General features: G+C 43.9%; 1 protein-coding gene across 1 annotated transcript in view; it reads right to left on the bottom strand.

Annotated features, from left to right (window-relative positions):
- Window positions 1–20250, bottom strand: part of SYP (synaptophysin) — a 61985-nt gene extending 41735 nt beyond the window's left edge. Inside the window, exons 1-2 of the mRNA XM_060763219.2 lie at window positions 20139–20250; window positions 9639–9704 (exon numbers count right to left, since the gene is read on the bottom strand). Of these exons, the coding sequence (XP_060619202.1) occupies window positions 9639–9704; window positions 20139–20156 (84 nt within the window). The 5' untranslated portion in view covers window positions 20157–20250. The remainder of the gene's footprint in view (window positions 1–9638; window positions 9705–20138) is intronic.
- Between the last annotated feature and the right edge of the window lie 384 nt (window positions 20251–20634).

The raw sequence follows: 20634 nt of genomic DNA, 5'->3' as shown, positions 1-20634 counted from the left end.
ATGGCCCATGAGGTCTCTTCCAACTCTATGTTCCTATGATTCTATGCCTCTCCAAATGTTGCTGGACCATTTCTTTGGGTCCAGCCACCTTGACCAAAGGCGAGGCATTCTGCAGGAAGAATTCACATCTGTTAGGCCAATTTTGTCTTCATCCCTACCTGGTAGGGAAAATCTGGGCAAAATAAGAGTAATTCAGAATTATTCCAAGCTTTCTAGCGCAGTGGTTCTCAACCTGGGGTTCCCAGATGTTTTTGGCCTTCAACTCCCAGAAATCCTAACAGCTGGTAAACTGGCTGGGATTTCTGGGAGTTGCAGGTCAAAACACCTGGGGACCCACAGGTTGAGAACCACTGTTCTAGAGGGAGGAAATCCAACATAGCATTTTTGAGCATCAAAAGGAGACCAAATAATAGTTCCACCAGCTGCTATATTGTTCTCTGTGGCTGTTACGTCAATGACTTAAATCAAGAAATAGTTTTCTAAGATGTATAGAGACACTCACTGGAACACCTTAGCAAGCGAGAGTCCAAAAGTGGCAGGCTCAAACCCAGAACCTCAATCAATGGCTGATACCAAATGAGAGACTCCCCCCTGAGCACACAGAAAACTGGGTGACTTGGAAGGTGCTGAACAGACTGCACTTTGGCAGCACGAGATGCAGAGCCAACCTTTAGAAATGGGGCTACAAAGTGGAATCCACGACATGCGAGTGCGGAGAAGAGCAAACTACAGACCACCTGCTGCAATGCAACCTGAGCCCTGCTACATGCACAATGGAGGCCTTCTTGCAGCAACACCAGAGGCACTCCAAGTGGCCAGATACTGGTCAAAGGACATTTAATCAACTACCAAGCTTGCAAACTTTGTGTTTTGTTTGTTTGTTTGTTAAAAAATGCAATACAACTGTTTGGTCTGCTCCTGACATGATACATAAATAAATTTTGACTCCATGGTTGTTAAAGCATAACACTAGCTAGGTTTTCTTCTGTTTTATCCTCGGTGTTTTCTGTGCAGCTTAACTTTGTACTGCTTCTCCAGGAATAAGTATAAGCGGGACCCCAAGGATGGCCCATTTGTGTCTGAATGTTTTCTCTTCCTACAAGATGGCATGCACTCTAGCCAGAGAGCAAATGTTTTGGATCCACGGCATGGCTAGGTTACAGTCTGATGAAGGAAATCCCTGCAATATTCTATGCAGTTTCTCTCTTTTGGTTAGATATTTTTGGATATGCTAGAACAAAACATTGAGAAGTGCTACGTGGCTTGTGGTACGTATACACAAGCGGGATTCATTATGTCAGGCTTAACGGCGCAATGAGTCTTTCAAATTACTTTCTCCCAGTTGCATGTCCTCCCAATGTGCAGGACTACAGTCATTGCCTCTCATATTCAGCCAGCATGGGCATGCTAGGGGATAATGGGAGCTGTCCATAGCTAATATAGAGTATCAGGCATGGGAAGGCTTAGCTTATTTCATTTTCAGGCTGGGTAGAGGTTGGAAATGACTCTTCTTCTCTTTGTTGCCCTTTGGTTAGAACAGAGGTGGCTTTCTGATTTGTAATTATCCCTTTTAATTGTGTAACCATACATTTTGAATGTTTTGCCTGCATTCTCGATGGTTTGCAGCATTATTTTCCAATGTAGTGTTGTGTTTTAATAAATGTTTTAGTCTAATGAAGCTTTAAGCTATAACACGGAGAGTGCTACATATAGGAGCATAGTGTCTATATCTAGGAAAGCAATGCTACCCCTCTATTCCGCCTTGGTTAGACCACACCTGGAATACTGAGTCCAATTCTGGGCACCACAATTGAAGAGAGATATTGACAAGATGGAATGCATCCAGAGGACGGCGACTAAAATGATCAAGGGTCTGGAGTACAAGTCCTATGAGGAGCAGCTTAAGGAGCTGGGCATGTTTAACCCGAAGAAGAGAAGGCTGAGAGGAGATTTGATAGCCATGAATAAATATGTGAGAGGAAGCCACAGGCAGGAGGAAGCAAGTTTGTTTTCTGCTTCCTTGGAGACTAGGATGCGGAATAATGGCTTCAAACTACAAGAGAGGAGATTCCATCTGAACATGAGGAAGAACTTCCTGACTGTGAGAGCCATTCAGCAGTGGAACTCTCTGCCCCTGAGTGTGGTGGAGGCTCCTTCTTTGGAAGCTTTTAAACAGAGGCTGGATGGCCATCTGTCAGGGGTGCTTTGAATGCAATATTCCTGTTTCTTGGCAGGGGGTTGGACTGGATGGCCCATGAGGTCTCTTCCAACTCTGTGATTCTATGATTCTATGTTGCTGGACTATAAGTCCCATTACTCATCATTAGTAAAGCTGGTTAGGGCTCATAAGGAATGTGGTCCAAAACCAACTGGAAGGTCACATTTTACCCAGTCTTCCTGGTTGTAATGCAATAAACATTGATTGAACATAATAGAACTTAGTGTAAGTCCTGTAGTTTTCATAACCTTAGACCATACCATGCATTATGGTGATGTTTACCTTTTATCAGTTCTGAAGCAATTGAGGCAATGGACATATATGCTTTTAGTGATAGACAACTGCGAGCCTGGCAAACATATTTTAAAATATTCCAGAGTTTATAGTTTGGGATTTTATAGCTTGGGACATTTCCCTAACATATAGTGCAGAACATATAGTGAAAGGACCAAGGCAGTGATAGCTCCAGCTCATCTCCTGTTTGGGTATCAGCTAGCACGTCAACGACTTAAACCAAGAAATCATTTTCTACAGAGACACTTGCTGGAACACCTCAGCAAGCGAGAGTCCAAAAGTGGCAGGCTCAAACCCAGAACCTCGACCAATGGCTGATACCAAATGAGAGATTCCCTCCTGGGCACACAGAAAACTGGGCGACTTGGAAGGCGCTGAACAGACTGCGCTCTGGCACCACGAGATGCAGAGCCAACCTTCAGAAATGGGGCTACAAAGTGGAATCCACGACATGCGAGTGTGGAGAAGAGCAAACTACAGACCACCTGCTGCAATACAACCTGAGCCCTGCTACATGCACAATGGAGGACCTTCTTATAGTAACACCAGAGGCACTCCAAGTGGCCAGCTACTGGTCAAAGGACATTTAATCAACTACCAAGCTTGCAAACTTTGTGTTTTGTTTGTTTGTTTGTTAAAAAATGCAATACAACTGTTTGGTTTGCTCCTGACACAATAAATAAATAAATAGAACATATGGGAAGAGATTTTCTACATGGCTTGTTTTTCCAACCCTGAATCTCCAGATTCCGTTGGGCTATAACTCTCATTGACTTCAAACATAGGTTGCACTGGCCGGGGATGATGGGAGTTGTAATCAGTGACGGCTGGGCACTTTGGTTTGAGGAATGTAGCCGAAAAATGGGACTCTGTCTCTCTTCCGGTCTCTTGAGAACAGAGATTATTTGAATACTGCTCACGGCAGCTTCTCGGCTTGTCTTTTGTTTCCCCCAGCTTTTCAGCAGAAATGTCAGATGTTTCACATCCAGTGGAATGAATCATCTTCTTTTCCCTGTCATTCAAGATGGACTATCTGTTCTTTCAGACCTCAAAACCCTAAAGGCGCCGGATCTCCTCTGACCTTGGAAGCTAAGCATGGTTAATACTTGTTTGGGAGACCACCAACAAATACAAGATGATTTAGGCTCTATTTGGAGGAAAGGACTGGCAAAATCACTTCTGAGTATTCCTTGAAATTCATTAGGTTTCTCTCAGTCAATGTGAAGATACGTAAACACACACAATCTTTTCTTTCTGTTTTTGAAAATGGTTGCATGCACATTCATGCCTTTATTGAGTCATTTATCACTTTTCTAATCCAGACAAGGTTAGCGAAGGAGTCCCCGGTGTGCCTTGTACCCAGGCATTATTGCTGCAAAGGTGCCTCTGAAGAAGGATATCACCCAAAAGTTGAAAATGGTTAGATAAAAGAAATATAAAAAGATCTGTTCACCACTTCATTTGTTGCAGGACACTGAGAAAAGGTGTCAATATAAATGTGGTACGAAAAGATTCCTGCATGTTAGGAACATGCCAAGAGGAAAAGTGCTTGTTTGAACTGAAATGTCTGTAATTCCCAGCCAAGAGGGTTAATGGCAATGCTGGCTGAAGGATTCAGGGAACTGAGTATCTAAAATCCTGCATGTATGCTATATATGTATTTTGTCAATATTTAAATGAAAATGCTTCTGTTATACAAGCCCACACTTTTAAAATTACCTGTCCGAACGCATCTCTCCCCATGATCAAGGGTCTGGAGAACAAGCCCTATGAGGAGCGGCTTAAGGAGCTGGGCATATTTCGCCTGAAGAAGAGCAGGCTGAGAGGAGATATGATAGCCATGTATAAATATGTGAGAGGAAGCCACAGGGAGGAGGGAGCAAGCTTGTTTTCTGCTTCCCTGGAGACGAGGACGCGGAACAATGGCTTCAAACTACAAGAAGGAAATTCCATCTGAACATGAGGAAGAACTTCCTGATTGTGAGATCTGTTCAGCAGTGGAACTCTCTGCCTTGGAGTGTGGTGGAGGCTCCTTCTTTGGAGGCTTTTAAACAGAGGCTGGATGGCCATCTGCCAGGGGTGATTTGAATGCAATATTCCTGCTTCTTGGCAGGGGGTTGGACTGGATGGCCCATGAGGTCTCTTCCAACTCTTTGATTCCATGATTCTATGATTCTATGAACCATTGTGGAGATTAAGATCCTCCGGGGAGGCCCTGCTTTCCGTCCCACCATTGTCACAGGCACGATTGGTGGGGACGAGAGACAGGGCCTTCTCGGTGATTGCCCCCCGGCTATGGAACTCCCTTCCTTTAGAAGAATGGTAAAAACTTGGCCGTGGGACCAAGCTTTCAGGACAGGGCAATAAAGCAGCAATAGGATAGATGACCAGGCCAATTAGATTTGACGTGGATGACTAGGACGGTTTTAAATGGTGTATTTTAATATTTTGATCAATGTTTTTAATGTTTATGTATGTATATAAGAATTTGTTTCCCGGCATTTAATGTTTGCCGTATATATGCTGTGCTCCGCCCTGAGTCTCCTTCGGGGTGAGAAGGGCGGAATATAAATGCTTTAAATAAATATTAATACATTAATCAATTCCAACAATTACATTGATGGGAATTCTAGCATTCACTGTTTTTGAATATTCATAATTCTCTGGAACTGTCAACTATCCACAGACATAGGGAATTTATTAACAATACATGATGAAACAGGGAGTGCTTCAAGCCTTCCTCGTTTGAATGTGATTTTCCTGCTTCTTGGCATGGTGTTGGACTGGATGGCCCACAAGGTCTCTTCCAACTATGATTCCTCACATCCAGAGGCGATCCTAAGTAATTTTCAATGGTAAGCAAACAGTATTTTGCCCCCCCCCCCCCCCAACAATCACTGATATATATTTTCTGTTCGTCGTGGGAGTTCTGTGTGCCATATTTGGTTCAATTCCATCATTGGTGGAGTTCAGAATGCTCTTTGATTGTAGATGAACTATACATCCCAGTAACTACAACTCACATATGTCAAGGTCTATTTTCCCCCAAGAGCGCCTCAAGAACGCCCCTGGCCAAAATCAACTATACTGCAAATGCTTACTTTGCATAATGGGTTGAGCCGCCCCTGCTCACATCCAACTCTAGTTCTTTCATTCTTTTCATATGGAGACCACCAAATCCGAATAGAGGCTTTCCCTCTCCATATAGATGCTCTCCACAAGATTAGGGAATGCTACATTTGTTTTGGTTCCTGGCTGAGTTGAAAACATTGTTTCCCATTAGGAAAGAGGCAGAACTAGATAGATTGAGTGTAAAATGCATCCTTCTTCATGCCTCTGATGATACATCTCTATTGTAGAACAAATGCAGTTGGGATATCATGGCTCAATGCAGTAGAATCCTGGAAATTGAAGTTTGGTGAGGAGCCAGCATTCTTTGGCAGAGAAGATTCAATGCCTTGCAAAACTACAACTCCCATGGTTCCATAGCAAGCAGTGTCCACCTGCATCCATTATCTAATATAATAATAATAATAAAACTTTATTTATACTCCGCCACCATCTCCCCAAGGGACTCGGGAGCGGCTTACCTGAGGCCAAGCCCAACAACACATCAATAAAAACAACAAGCAATAAAGCAAATAAACATTACAATTAATATAACTCACATATAGACAAAACACATAGAGATTTAAAAACCTATGGCCGAGCCAAATGTAGCAGTTAAAACTTTAAAAATAAATGCTGGACATGAACAGAGGTAGGATGTATCTAGTGGTGGTGGTGGGGGGGGGATTGTTAAATGAAAAGTTGGGGAGCAACCCAACGGGTAATTAAAGTACTTCTCAGGATATTTTGCAGGGGATTGTGACCTTTATTCAGGGAAGGCACACTGGAACAGCCACGTTTTCAGGCTCCTCCTAAAGACTGCCAATGTGGGGGTTTGTCTGATATCCTTGGGGAGTGAGTTCCAGAGTCGTGGGGCCACCATAGAGAAGGCCCTCTCCCTCGTCCCCACCAATCGCGCCTGCGAAGGAGGTGGGAGCGAGCAGGACCTCTCCAGATGATCGAAGAGATCGTGTGGGTTCATACACAGAAATGCGCAGGTAGGCAGGTCCCAAACCGTTCAGGGCTTTGTAGGTAAGAACCTGCACCTTGAATTGGGACCGGAAAATGAACGGCAGCTAATGGAGCTCCTTAAACAGGGGGGTTGACCGCTCCCTGTAAGTCACTCCAGTTAGTAACCTGGTTGCCACCCGTTGTACCAGCTAAAATTTCCGAGCCGTTTTCAAGGGCAGCCCCACGTAGAGTGAATTACAGTAATCCAATAAGGCGTGGACCACCCTGGCCAAATCTGACTTCACGAGGTACAGTTGCAGCTGGCGCGCGAGTCTTAGTTGTGCAAAGGTCCTCCCGGCCACCGCCAACACCTGAGCCTCAAGCATAAGTGCTGAATCCAGGAGGACACCCAAGCTGCGGACCTGTAACTTCCGGGGGAGTGCAACCCCATCAAGCACAGGTTGCCACCCTATAACCCGATCTGGCTTACGATCGACCAGGAGGACCTCTGTCTTGTCAGGATTGATCCTCAGCTTATTCATCCTCATCCAGACAGCCACAGCGGCCAGGCACTCATCTAGTACCCGAGGGGCTTCCTTGGAATTAAGTGGGAAAGAGTAGTAGAGTTGGGCATCATCTGCGTAGAGATGGCATCCAACTCCAAAACTCCGGATGACCTCTCCCAGTGGTTTCATGTAAATGTTTCATGTAAATGATGGTCTCTTTGATAAGATCTAGTGGAGATGCACTGATTATGTTGAAGAGGGTGATTGTGACATATATGGTGATCTTGTGAATGGCTACTGAGAAACGTTATTGTATTAATGGCTTGCTACTGTAAATGGTCTTAAGTTATTTGGGGTTGATTTTGATGCATTTTGTCATGAGGAAGAGTGAGGCGTTTGCTTCAGGTACTAGATGCAGGCAAGTGGGCAAAAGGAGTCAGCAATGTTGTTTTCAAAGCCTGCTTTCTTTTGTTGGATGTCAAAGCTGTGTAACGGTGTAACATGGACTATCCCAAGCCTCCCTAAACTAGTTTGCTCCCCCTGCCCCAGATGTTTTGGAAGACATGATCCCTGTGTTTAAGTGAGAGTCAACTGCCTATTCCAATGTTGTGTATGAAGAACTTATTATTTGTTTCATGGATTACAAATGTCTATGTCCAGCCATGATTTCCATTCAGGTCCTAGCTTCTCTGCTTGAGGCACACAGGCATCACTCTTACAAATATAAAAGCCTTTCGTGGCAACATAGCATCCCAATTATGATGTGTTTTTCTCTTTTTATTTTCCACGGCTCCCTCCAGGTTGTCATGGTCACAGTCACTGTTCCAGATGATGAGAAAAATAACAAGTTGGTTCTGTATTTTCGATGATGTGTTGACCTGTAGAAATCATTTGGGGAAGCTTTTTAGGGCTGTTGCCTACAATTGAAGCTTTTGATTACAGGCACAGGGGCTGCTTTAAAACCTGGAGGCTGTACTAATGCTGAGATCCAAGGGCAAACTGTAGAATCAATACAGTTTCATACTTCTTTAACTGCTATGGCTCAATGCTAAGCAGTCATGGATGTTGTAGTTTGGTGAGACACCAGCCCTTTTTGGTGGATAAGGTTAAAGGATCTTGTAAAACTACAACACTCTTGATTCGACAGCATCAAGACATGGTAGTTAAAGTGATTTCAAACTGCATTAATTCTACAATCTGGTGTTTTGAAGGCAGAGCTATAAGCAGATACCAGGTGAAGGCAGGGTGGTATGATGCGAGTAATGGATCCTCAGGAGTACTGCCACCATAAATTGCCAAACGGTTCTGGCCCTGCTTATCTGTCCGAACATATCTGTCCTTATATTATTATTATTATTATTATTATTATATTATTATTATTATTATTATTATTATTATTATTTTGTCGTGTCAGGAGCAACTTGAGAAACTGCAAGTCACTTCTGGTGTGAGAGAATTGGCCGTCTGCAAGGACGTTACCCAGGGGACGCCTGGATGTTTTACCATCCTTGTAGGAGGTTTCTCTCATGTCCCCGCAATGGGGAGCTGGAGCTGATAGAGGGAGCTCATCCACGCTCTCCCTGGATTTGAACCTGCGACCTGTCGGTCTTCAGTCCTGCCGACACAGGGGTTTAACCCACTGCACCACTGGGGGCTCCTTATGAACCATCCAGGAATTTAAGATCTTCTGGGGAGGCCCTGCTCTTGGTCCTGCTTTCTTCACAGGCTCAGTTGGTGGGGACGAAAGTCAGGGCCTTCTCAATGGTGGCTCCTCGGCTGTGGAACACCCTTCCTAGGGACATTAGATCAGCCCCCACCTTCTTAACATTTAGTAAAAAAGTCAAAACTTGGCTTTGTGAGCAGGTTTTCTCAAATGAAGTAGCAAATAATTTCAATTTTTTTCCTTGACCTGGGAACGGCTAGACAATTGCAATCGGATAATGATTTTGGTAATGAGATGCGGAGGATTTATGTTTTTATTGAACTTACGTTATGGAATTTTATGTATTTTATATACTTTTAACTGTTTTTATATTATTGTGGCATCAAATCGTGCCGTTTTGTAAACCGCTCCGAGTCGCCCTTGGGCTGAGAAGGGCAGTATAGAAATATAGTAAATAAATACATAAAACTTGCCAATTTGGAAACTCTTCTAACCAAGGTAATACCTACATTGAACAGAATATTTATAGTGATAGAGAGCAGGACTAGAGTGGCCAGAATCAAAATTAGAGAGGGCTCCTAAATTTTGAAGAGTTGTACAGCAGAGTAGAAGATCTTGGGATTTCAGGGATTCAGATCCAAGTCTCCGCAGAGCCATGGAGTTTACTGGTGACCTTCAATCAATTGCAATATCTCTCATCAGCTATACAACCACAAAGGGGTAAAGTGAAGAGAAGGAAAGCTATATGATTCTCTTTGAGAGTAATGGAGACACTGGACAAAAAGAAGTCAATTAATAGGAACCCTGTCTTCTTTCTCATTTAGCCACTTTAAATGGAAATGGCAAGTGTGAATGGTTTGTTTTTGTGCCTGGACAGAGCAGAGGATCTTGGACTCACCCATTCTAGCAACTTCACAAAGCCCAGCGGCTCCTTGAAGACGCGGAACTGCCCAACGGCTACGAGCTGTGGAGAAAAAAGAAAGATTGGTTGACAAATCCCTGACGTTAATGTAGAGAAGGCATTACTTTGGCTCCAATCAGACTAGTCTGGTCCATTCCCTTCTCTTCTAGAGCCTGGACATTTTCTTTTGGGGGGAGACTATTTAGCCCAGAATCCTCTACACAGGTCATGTTGACTGAGGGATAATAGATTTTGCAGTCCAAAAGTCCTTTCAAAAACTGATCCTACAACACAATAGAATTCATAATTCAAGGTCCATAATTGGTGATTCTCTATCACAGTGTTTCTCAACCTGGGGGTTGGGACCCCTGGGGGGGGGGGTCATGAGGAAGTGTCAGAGGGGTCACCAAAGACCATCAGAAAACACAGTATTTTCTGATGGTCATGGAGGTTCTGTGTGGGAAGTTTGGCCCTATTCTATCATTGGTGGGGTTCAGAATGCTCTTTGATTGTAGGTGAACTATAAATCCCAGCAATTACAATTCCCAAATGTCAAGGACTATTTTCCTTAAACTCCACCAGTGTTCACATGTGGGCATACTGAGTATTCATGCCAGGCTTAGTCCAGATCCATCATTGTTTGAGTCCACAGTGCTCTCTGGATGTAGGTGAACTACAACTCCAAAATTCAAGGTGAATGCCCCCCAAATCTTCCAGTATTTTCCATTGGTCATGGGAGTTCTGTGTGCCAAGTTTAGTTCAATTCCATCGTTGGTGGAGTTCAGAATGCTCTTTGATTGTAGATGAACTATAAATCCCAGCAACTGGAACTCCCAAAGGAAAAAATCAAATCCCCCCCCCCCCCCCCCAGTATTCAATTTTGGGCGTATAGGGTATTTGTGCCAAATTTGGTCCAGTGAATGAAAATACATCTTGCATATCAGATATTTACATTACGATTCGTAACAGTAGCAAAATTACGGTTATGAAGTAACAACGAAAATAATTTTATGCAAATACATCTTGCATATCAGATATTTACATTACGATTCATAACAGTAGCAAAATTACAGTTGTGAAGTAGCAATGAACATAATGTTGTGGTTGGGTGTCACCACAACATGAGGAACTGTATTAAGGGGTCACGGTATTAGGAAGGTTGAGAACCTCTGCTCTATCAGAACCTAGGCTTTGAAGTCCACTAAGGAGACATGTGTTCAGACCTGAGACTAATAGTAGCATCTGCTCTTTCACTTGGCTGTGCCCATTCCTCAACCTCATTTCCAAGAAAGCCCAGCCCACTCTTGGGTTTTCTGCAAAGGAAGATGAGGATGGTAGCTACACCTTGCCTCCCATCTGTCCCTCTCCTTGAATGAACTGGCCCCAGTTTACAGCAGGCCCTCTGCGTCCATGGACTTTGCATCCAAGGATTTATCCATCTATGGCATGAAATATTAAGAAAAAACCCAAACCTTGATTTTGAAGGGATAGTATTTTACTACACTAGACTTGAGCATCCATAGATCTTGGCATCCATGAAGGTGTGGGTGGGTGAGCGGTGACTGTTGGAACCAAATCCCAGCAGATACTGAGAGTCCATTCTATATATTAATTGTAATTATGTGCATCATTTCTCTGCTGCTCCATATCAAGAGTTTCAAATAAAGTCAGTTTAATAGATTCAAAGATTTTAATAACACTTCAAACAAAAATTAAAACACATTTATTTTTTAAGTGAACAACCGAACAGTTTAAAGGTGAAAACAATGTAAAATATGTATATATGCACAGACATTACATGAAGTCATTAGGCCTTGATATGTTACCATCCTTGTGGGAGGCTTCTCTCATGTCCCCGCATGAGGAGCTGGAGCTGATAGAGGGAGCTCATCCATGCTCTTCCCGGATTCGAACCTGCGACCTGTTGGTCTTCAGTCCTGCTGGCACAGGGGTTTAACCCACTGCGCCACCGGGGGCTCCAGCATCTGAGCGTCCCCTGGGCAACATGCTTGCAGACGGCCAATTCTCTCACACCAGAAGTGACTTGCAGTTTCTCAAGTCACTCCTGACGTGACAAAAAAAAATATGCCTTGAAAGGTGTCATTTAAAAGCTTGTTTTAAGTTGGTGCTGAACTCCAAATGGAAGGCATTGCACTCTCTTGGACTGCCTCACCTGAGTAGTGATGGGCTCTGGGCAGAAAGATATTCAGCCTGACAGACATGCTGAAGATCAGAGAACACAAGATCTACCCCAAACATACTGGAAGAAGAATGGGCTTCATTCGGTCCTCCATATTTGTGGGTCTAGCTAATTTAGCTCCCATTACTTATGGGTTTAATTAGAGGACCAATTATTTCTGTTTAATGTGAATGTGACAACCCTATGTTTTATTGACATTTGTATTTGTGTGTATACATTGAGTTAATTTAGATACATTTGCATTGCTGCAATTAGTGGATTTTGGTCTCTTTAATTAGAGGATCTCATAGTCCTCTAGTGCAATTCTGTGGTCAGCTTCCAGCAGAAGTTAACCATGTTGTCACACAAGAAGGCCTAGAGATTCCTAGAGACAATACCTTTCTAGGAATCCCTAGTCCTCTAGTGTGATTCAATGTCCAACGTCAAGAAGAAGACAACCGTAGCGTCATGCTGAAGAACCTAGAAATTCCTAAATAATTGTTATCTCAAGTTTTTAAATAAATAGTTTGTTTCTTCATGTTTTTTCACTTTCATGGGGATTCTGTACCCCCCATGTACCACTAATGCCAGAAAATATGGGATTACACCGGGATTGTGGTGCAGCTGGCTGAGTGTCAGCTGCATTAAGATCACTCTGACCAAAAGGTCATGACTTCGAAGCCAGCCCGGGTTGGAGTGGGCTTCCAACCAACTGTGTAGCCTGTTGTCGACCTTTGCAACCCGAAAGACAGTTGCATCTGTCAAGTAGGAAAATTAGGTACCACCTTGTGTGGGGAGGCTAAATTAACTAATTTATGAGGCCATAAAGAAGACTCCAGCAAAGCATTCCAGCGGGGAAGCATGCGGGGAATGTGGAAGTACTTCAACATGCCAGGTTTGTATGGAAATGTGACACTATTTCCTGTGCTGGTCAATGACCGAAATAAATATTTTGAATTTGAAACTAATTTATGAGGCCATAAAAAAGACTCCAGCAAAGCATGCGGGGAATGCGGAAGTACTTCATCAGTGTCGCAGATGGACGATGAAAGCGACAGCTCCCCTGGCGGCCAGAAAAAGTTAAATAGCCTCTGTGTATGTCTGTATATGTTTGTATGTCAAATTGGCATTGAATGTTTGCCATATATGTGTACACTGTAATCTGCCCTGAGTCCCCTGTGGGGTGAGAAGGGTGGAATATAAAAGCTGTAAATAAATAAATAAACAATAAATATGGAAGGTTGGCTGGATTTATTTCTTTTATATTCTTTAAGAAAACTAAGGACAATAATTTGTTCCTTGGATCAGCCAAGGAAGTGAGCAAAGAACTGTAAGGGTTCAGCTCCTTACTCATTTGATATGTCCTGTTTGGCACCTCCGATATCCTTAAAGTCTTGGCTGACTGAGCTGCATCATCCATAACTGAGGCAAACACAGTCGAATTTAAATATCTCCTGGCTTATTTCATTAAGTGTCAGCTGCATTAAGATCACTCTGACCAAAAGGTCATGAGTTTGAAGCCAGCTCGGGTTGGAGTGGGTTTCCAACCAATTGTGTAGCCCGTTGTCGACCTTTGTAACCCGAAAGACAGTTGCATCTGTCAAGCAGGAAAATAAGGTACCACCTTAAAGTGTGGGGAGGCTAAATTAACTGATTTATGAGGCCATAAAGAAGACTCCAGTAAAGCATTCCAGCGGGGAAGCATGCGGGGAATGCGGAAGTGCTTCATCAGCGTCGCCCCTGGCAGCCAGAAAAAGTTAAATAGCCTCTGTGTAGGTCTGTATATGTTTGTATGTCAAAAAATGGCATTGAATGTTTGCCATATATATGTACATTGTAATCCGGCCTGAGTCCCCTGCGGGGTGAGAAGGGCGGAATATAAATGCTGTAAAAAATATTAATTAATTAATTAATAATAAATTAATAATTTATTTTATAAATTAATTTAATAAATTAATTTTGTCTTGCTGATTGAAAAGAACTATGGACGCCATATTGGCTCATTGGACATATTAACAGAAGTGGAAATAAAAGAAATGCCAAGTCCTAATTAAAGCCAGCAAAACAGCCACAGGAGATGTTGGGCTGCATTTGAAAACAACTAAACAGAAGAGATGCCTAGTTCGAGCCCTATTCCAAGTCATAGTAGTGGGTGTTATGTGAGATCACGGAAATAAGTAATTAAATCATGAAAGCCTGCTGGGAGACCAAAATACCAAGCCACGGAAGAGGCTGTCTTTGTAGCTTCCCGCAGTGGCCTTCCTTTCTTTCAGCCTGCCTTGGCATACATATTTGTGTATGGGCAATATATGTAATTCCATGCCTTCCTCTGCATTACATCTTCCTGATGCACTCTCCTTCCAAAATTATGGATTCATCAGATCAAGGTGAAACTCTCTTTGGGGCATCTCTCTGACTTTCTTTGTTCTTTCCAGTGCATCTCTCTGACTTTCCTATCACAGGGCTGTTTTTCCATTTTACACTCACATAGCATCATGAAGAAAATGAACCTCCCATAGGGTAAAGAGAGTCCACCAAAGAGGTTCAACATCACCAGAAACAACAGAATTGTGTCTTGCAAACCTCCACCAGCCATTTGCCGAGTCCTTCTCATTAGTGTCAGAAAATGGTTGCTGCTATGTGCCTTTCCATCATTCTGACTTATGGCAATCCTATAGTGACCATAACATGGGGTCTTCTGAGGTTAAGAGTCTGTGACTTGCCCAAGGTCAGCCTATATGTTTTCTTGATTGAGCAGGAACTTGAACCCTTGTCTTCATAGTTGCAAGCCACAACACCAGAGGTGGCCCTAGGTAATATTCAATGATAAGCAAACAGTATTTTGGCGCTCCCCCCCCCCCCCCCAAATCAATCACTGATATATATTTTCTGTTCGTCATGGGAGTTCTGTGTGCCATATCTGGTTCAATTCCATCATTCGTGGAGTTCAGAATGCTCTTTGATTGTAGGTGAACTATACATCCCAGTAACTACAACTCGCATATGTCAAGGTCTATTTTCCCCCAAGAGCACCTCAGGAGCACCCCTGGGCAAAATCAACTATACTGCAAATGCTTACTTTGTGTAATGGGTTGAGCCGCCCCTGCACAACATCATGCTAGCTCCACTGAATATAGTACAATCCCTTAATGTGTAGCATCCTAATTGTGTCACACACCCTGCGCCCCAGATTCTAACATAACCAAATCCTCCTTTGCAAGTGGGATAGCCAAACAGAAAAGCTGTGTTCTGCCTGGTAGCCTATATTGGTGTTTACAAAAGTCAATAGAGTCCCTGTTCTGCCTTTGAATCCCCTGGCCACTTACCCATCCAGTTCCATACTGGAATGCCATCTTCTCCTTTTAGGGTTTTTTCCCCCCAGCTTTCCGCCCTGCCTTGGCCATACCTGACTTGTGCCCAGCGAACCAATACGATGAACATGCTTTTCTTCACTTAACCACTACTGCAGTTAAGGAAGCCATTTTAGTTCCGTGTGCCCACAAATGCTATGCAAGCCCTGTTCTGATGCTATTGTGGACTATGCGATATATGCTACTTCCATACACCAAAAGCTCCCTGGATCCAAGAAGGGCACGTTTAGAGATGCAGCTTGCAATAGAAAAAGCCATCTGGGAACCCTTTTGAATATTACTACTGTGCTGGAAAGAGTTTAAGGAAAAGTACTGCCAGTTGGTTCACACCTAGCTCCAGCAGACAAGAGTCCTTTGTCCCACCCTGGTCATTCCACAGATATATAAACCCTTTTTCCTACTTCCAACAGACCTCACTACCTCTGAGGATGCTTGCCATAGATGCAGGCGAAACGTCAGGAGAGAATGCCTCTACAACATGGCTATATAGCCCGAAAAAACCTACAACAATCCAATGCATATACAGTTTGGCCCTCTGTATTTACAGGTCCAATAATCAATGGCTTGAAGATATTTCTATAAATAAATAAATAAATAAATAAATAGTCCGAAAAAAGCAAACTTGGATTTTTCCATTTTATAAAAGGGGTGCTATTTTACTACACCATTGTGTATATAACAGAACTTGAGCCTTGATAGAGTTTTAGTATCCACGTAGGCCCTGTAGTCAAACCTCAGTGAATACCAAGGGCCTACTGTGTCTCTCTTCTCCAATACGAACTACAAAACGTTTGTGCTCTTCTCAAGGTTAAAGCATCTTGCCTATAAATACACAAGCAATACCAACCATATTGTTTGAAGCTCTTCACCCGTATTTTCTCTGCTGTTCTCACAACACGTCTTTGAGAATGTTCTATTTTGCAAAATGAGGACTTGAGGGGTAGTGTCTTCCCCTTGCTATTTTGCAAATTTATGGCTGAAACAAGGAATTTTATGGCTCAGAACACACGTTTACTTGGAAATAAGCACTGTTTTGTTTTATAGGGTTTACTCAAAAGCAAGTGTGCATAAGATTTCAGGCTTGTCTATGACATACTCTGACACAGTATCCATCCACAACAGCAAAAGGCACTGTGTAATAATAATAATAATAATAATAATAATAATAATAATAATCTTTTTTTATATACCGCTCCATCTCCCCGAGGGGACTCAGAGCGGTTCCCAGGTAACATCACAAAACATACAAAGTAAAAAACAACATAACCAGAAGATTAACAAAACAAAATATAAGCATAAAAATGTACAATCCTTTATGTATCCATGAGAGAAAACCAAAAACTGCACCTATTTATACAACCAGCCCCTTTCTCATCCCCCGTCACAAACTCTTCATCACTTCCACCCACTGAAGACTTGATTCCCCTACACTTCCTTCTTTGTTTTTGCACCGATTCACAATCCAAAGTGAATAACTATTCCCGTCATGACACATACGTCCCTCATTTGCACACCCACACATGAGCACTGCGACACCACCGCCTCCGTGCTTCATGCATGATCCGAACCATCCTCTGGACACACGCATCATTTCCTCCCAGCACAGCGGAATAGAAAGCTCTCCCTTGTTCAAAAGCTCTTTGCACGCATTCCCCTTCCTGTTGTAATGCCACACTCACACCAATCAATAAATGCCCAACTACTGGATACTATCAGCAAAACAGTTTAGCATCCTCACTGTTGAAAAACAGATGCATTCAGAAGTACAACTAGATGTATTCCTCCCTAAAAACAAGAACATTGCAGAGACAGTTTTCCCTGGTGACTCTGGTTGCTTCTACGGTTAGTTAGTTATCAACGCAACCCCACATGGAAAAGAATATCACAAATCCAAATGGGTGCAAACACCAAAAATATAACTCAAACAAAATCAAATTGGGCTTCTTCTTCTTCTTCTTCTTCTTCTTCTTCTTCTTCTTCGCAAAGCAACTCACAGAAACCAATATCATTCACTTTTTTTTTTGTTGTGTCAGGAGCGACTTGAGAAACTGCAAGTTGCATCTGGTGTGAGAGAATTGGCCGTCTGCAAGGACGTTCCCCAGGGGACGCCCGGATGTTTTGATGTTTTACCATCCTTGTGGGAGGCTTCTCACATGTTCCTGCATGAGTAGCTGGAGCTGACAGAGGGAGCTCATCCACGCTCTCCCCGGATTCGAACCTGCGACCTGTCGGTCTTCGCTCCTGCTGGCATAGGGGTTTATTTAACCCACTGCGCCACGGGGGCTCCTATATCATTCACTGCCCAAAGATAATTTCACATCAGATCCATTCCTTATCCTGTTATTTCTCAAAATTTCTAAAGGGAGAGAGAGGGGAAGCTGCAATTCTACAGAGGAAAATCTGGAAAGAGGGCTTATTTCTTAGCAAACCTCCTAAAGACTGAGTTATGGGGAGAAAAAAGACAATCCAATGAAATAGCTTCTTGTGGGTTTTTTCGGGCTATATGGCCATGTTCTAGAAGCATTTTCTCCTGACGTTTCTCCAGACTACCTCTGAGGATGCTTGCCATAGATGCAGGTGAAACGTCAGGAGAAAATACCTCTAGAACATGGTCATATAGCCCGAAAAAACCCACAAGAACCTATTGATTCCAGCCATGAAAGCCTTCGACAATACATTAATCCAATGAAATCCCGTAGCATTTCTTCAAATGTTTCACAACCCCAGGATCCAAACCTTTTCCCTTCCAAGTGGTGCTTGATATAGATCTTAGAGCACTTGCGACAACTCTATAGATTTCTGGACGTTCTCTCCCTTGCAAATCCTGATTAAATCTCTTTACTCATGGCCCTCAGGTCACTCCAGGCCTCTTCAGAGGCTCTATTTCCTCTGAGGCACACCAAGGCCGGCACACAATCCTCCGCATCCAACTCTGTGCTTTCCGAAGGCTCCATCTGGACTTTCTTCCACCTTCCTGGAACATTTGCTCCATCTTCTGTGCTAAAATTACACGACATTGCGCCACCACCTCCTCCTCCTCCAGGCCAGCTGCTTTCGGGAGTGAGGAGCAACCCCCACCTTCCACAGCGACACCCCATAAATCCCTCCCCCCCTTTTTTTTGCTTCCTTCCCGCAATGCATCCTGCTGCAATTGCTCCAGGGATCAGAGACAAGAAGACGCCCCTGAGGCATCATCTCCTCCTCCTTCTCCTCCTTCTCATCATCATCATCCTTGCTTGCCTCCCAATGCCGATATGGCATGTCACCACTCTACTCCATCCCTTCCTTGGCTTTGTTTGTTTGTTTATGGAGAGTTATTATCAAAACAACATTGAAGCAAGCCTGACACCATCCCTTCGTTTGCCTTGAAGTTCCTCTGTGGCCATATTGATGCCTTCTCCCACCATCTGGTGCCTCTACCCTCCATATTGAGACATGGATGGGAAGCCCCTGCCACACTCATAACAGTAAGGACACAATGGCTTCTTGTGGGTTTTTTTGGGCTATATGGCCATGTTCTAGAGGCATTTTCTCCTGACGTTTCGCCTGCATCTATGGTAAGCATCCTCACTACCTCTGAGGATGCTTGCCATAGATGCAGGTGAAACGTCAGGAGAAAATGCCTGGATGGGAAGCCCCTGCCACACTCATAACAGTAAGGACACAATGGGTTCTTGTGGGTTTTTTTGGGCTATATGGCCATGTTCTAGAGGCATTTTCTCCTGACGTTTCGCCTGCATCTATGGCAAGCATCCTCACTACCTCTGAGGATGCTTGCCATAGATGCAGGCGAAATGTCAGGAGAAAATGCCTGGATGGGAATCCCCTGCCACACTCATAACAGTAAGGACACAATGGGTTCTTGTGGGGTTTTTTGGGGCTATAAGGCTATGTTCTAGAGGCATTTTCTCCTGACGTTTCACCTGCATCTATGGCAAGCAGCCTCACTACCTCTGAGGATGCTTGCCATAGATGCAGGCGAAACGTCAGGAGAAAATGCCTCTAGAACATAGCCTTATAGCCCCAAAAAACCCACAAGAACCTATTGATTCCAGCCATGAAAACCTTCGACAATACAAGGACACAATGTCTTCAACAACAAGGATGGTGATGAGTTTGGTTGCGACGAGCAGCTTAGATTCAGATCCTTCCATCCTCGCCTTCCAGAATTAATTACGATGTTGAGTCCTCTTCTTCCCCAGTCCCCAGCTAGCATTATGATGACGAATCCATCTTGCATACTACAGATCCCTCTGCTCTTCTCCATACGGCATTTTCTACCTGCCTGGGGGTATTATTGACTAGCCTCAGGGCAGGGATATCATTGCCCGCCCTGTGCCCATCTGTTTACATGGGCATCCCAGTCAGGCTGTCAGTCAGTCCCTCCTCCTTTGGCTCCCCAAATGCGGGCCAGCCGTGGCGTAGCTTTACTGCATCGCCCCAGCCATTTTGGCTTCTTCCAACCCATCTGCGGCAAAATATTCCAGCTCAAACCCCCCCATATTTAGTAAATAAGATTCCTCTTTCAAATCATCATTTCCAAAGGAAGGATGGGGAAGAAAATCCAGCTCCATCTCTTTTATTTATTTGCTCTGTATCCAAGGCACCCCTCTTCCTAATCCCCCCCCCCCAATGCCTACTGCAGCAATGTCATAAGAGAACAGAATGCCTTTGCTTGGCTGCAGATCCTTCCCTAGATCTGACCCCCCCCCCCTCCCCACAAGGAGAAGCAGAGGGAGGCATTGTTCTGCTCTCAGGATAAATCTCTGCAGGGATTATTATTGCAGGGAGGAGGAGGATAGTGGGGGTTTATGGGAAAGGGGGGGGCAAAGGATGAAGGTGAAGTGGGATTTCCGCAACACTCCCTCCATTCTCCCCCCCCCCCCCCATCCGCAAGCAAGGCGCCTTGGGGAGCTGTCCCTGGTGCTGAAACCCTCCGCCGCTTACCTGATTGACGACTTCCATCTTTGCTTGGGGAAAAAGCGAGGGCGACGCAGCAGAGCGCAGGGGAGGTTGGGACCGGCGGGAGGAGGAGCCCTTTATCTGGAACAGCCTCGGAGGGCGGGGCCAAGGGAGGAGGAGGGGGGAAGAGAGAGAGAGGGAAACAGTGGAGGGGGGATGCTGGAAGAGCTCAGGGGTGACGTCACTGAAGCCAAACAGGAGCCATGTTCTTCATGGGCGCAGGGATGGGAAATGGAGGCTTGGCTTGGTTGGGGGCATTGGCAAGGCTGAAGGAATCAAACTCACAGAATTTCTAAAAGCACCCTCTCATTGGGCCATATGAGGGGTGCCATTTTACTATGCCAAAATAACTGTAATAATAATAATAATAATTAATAATTTATTTATTTATTTATTTGCTTTATTTTTATACTGCATTTTTCAGCCTAATTCGGCGACTCAATGCGGTTTACAATGCAGTTTATTACAATACAATTAGTTA

Source organism: Anolis sagrei, chromosome 2 (genome assembly GCF_037176765.1).
Source record: "Anolis sagrei isolate rAnoSag1 chromosome 2, rAnoSag1.mat, whole genome shotgun sequence".
NCBI lineage: Eukaryota > Metazoa > Chordata > Lepidosauria > Squamata > Dactyloidae > Anolis > Anolis sagrei.
The sequence above is the reverse complement of the archived record's forward strand: the minus strand, read 5'-3'. Positions and strand labels throughout refer to the sequence as shown.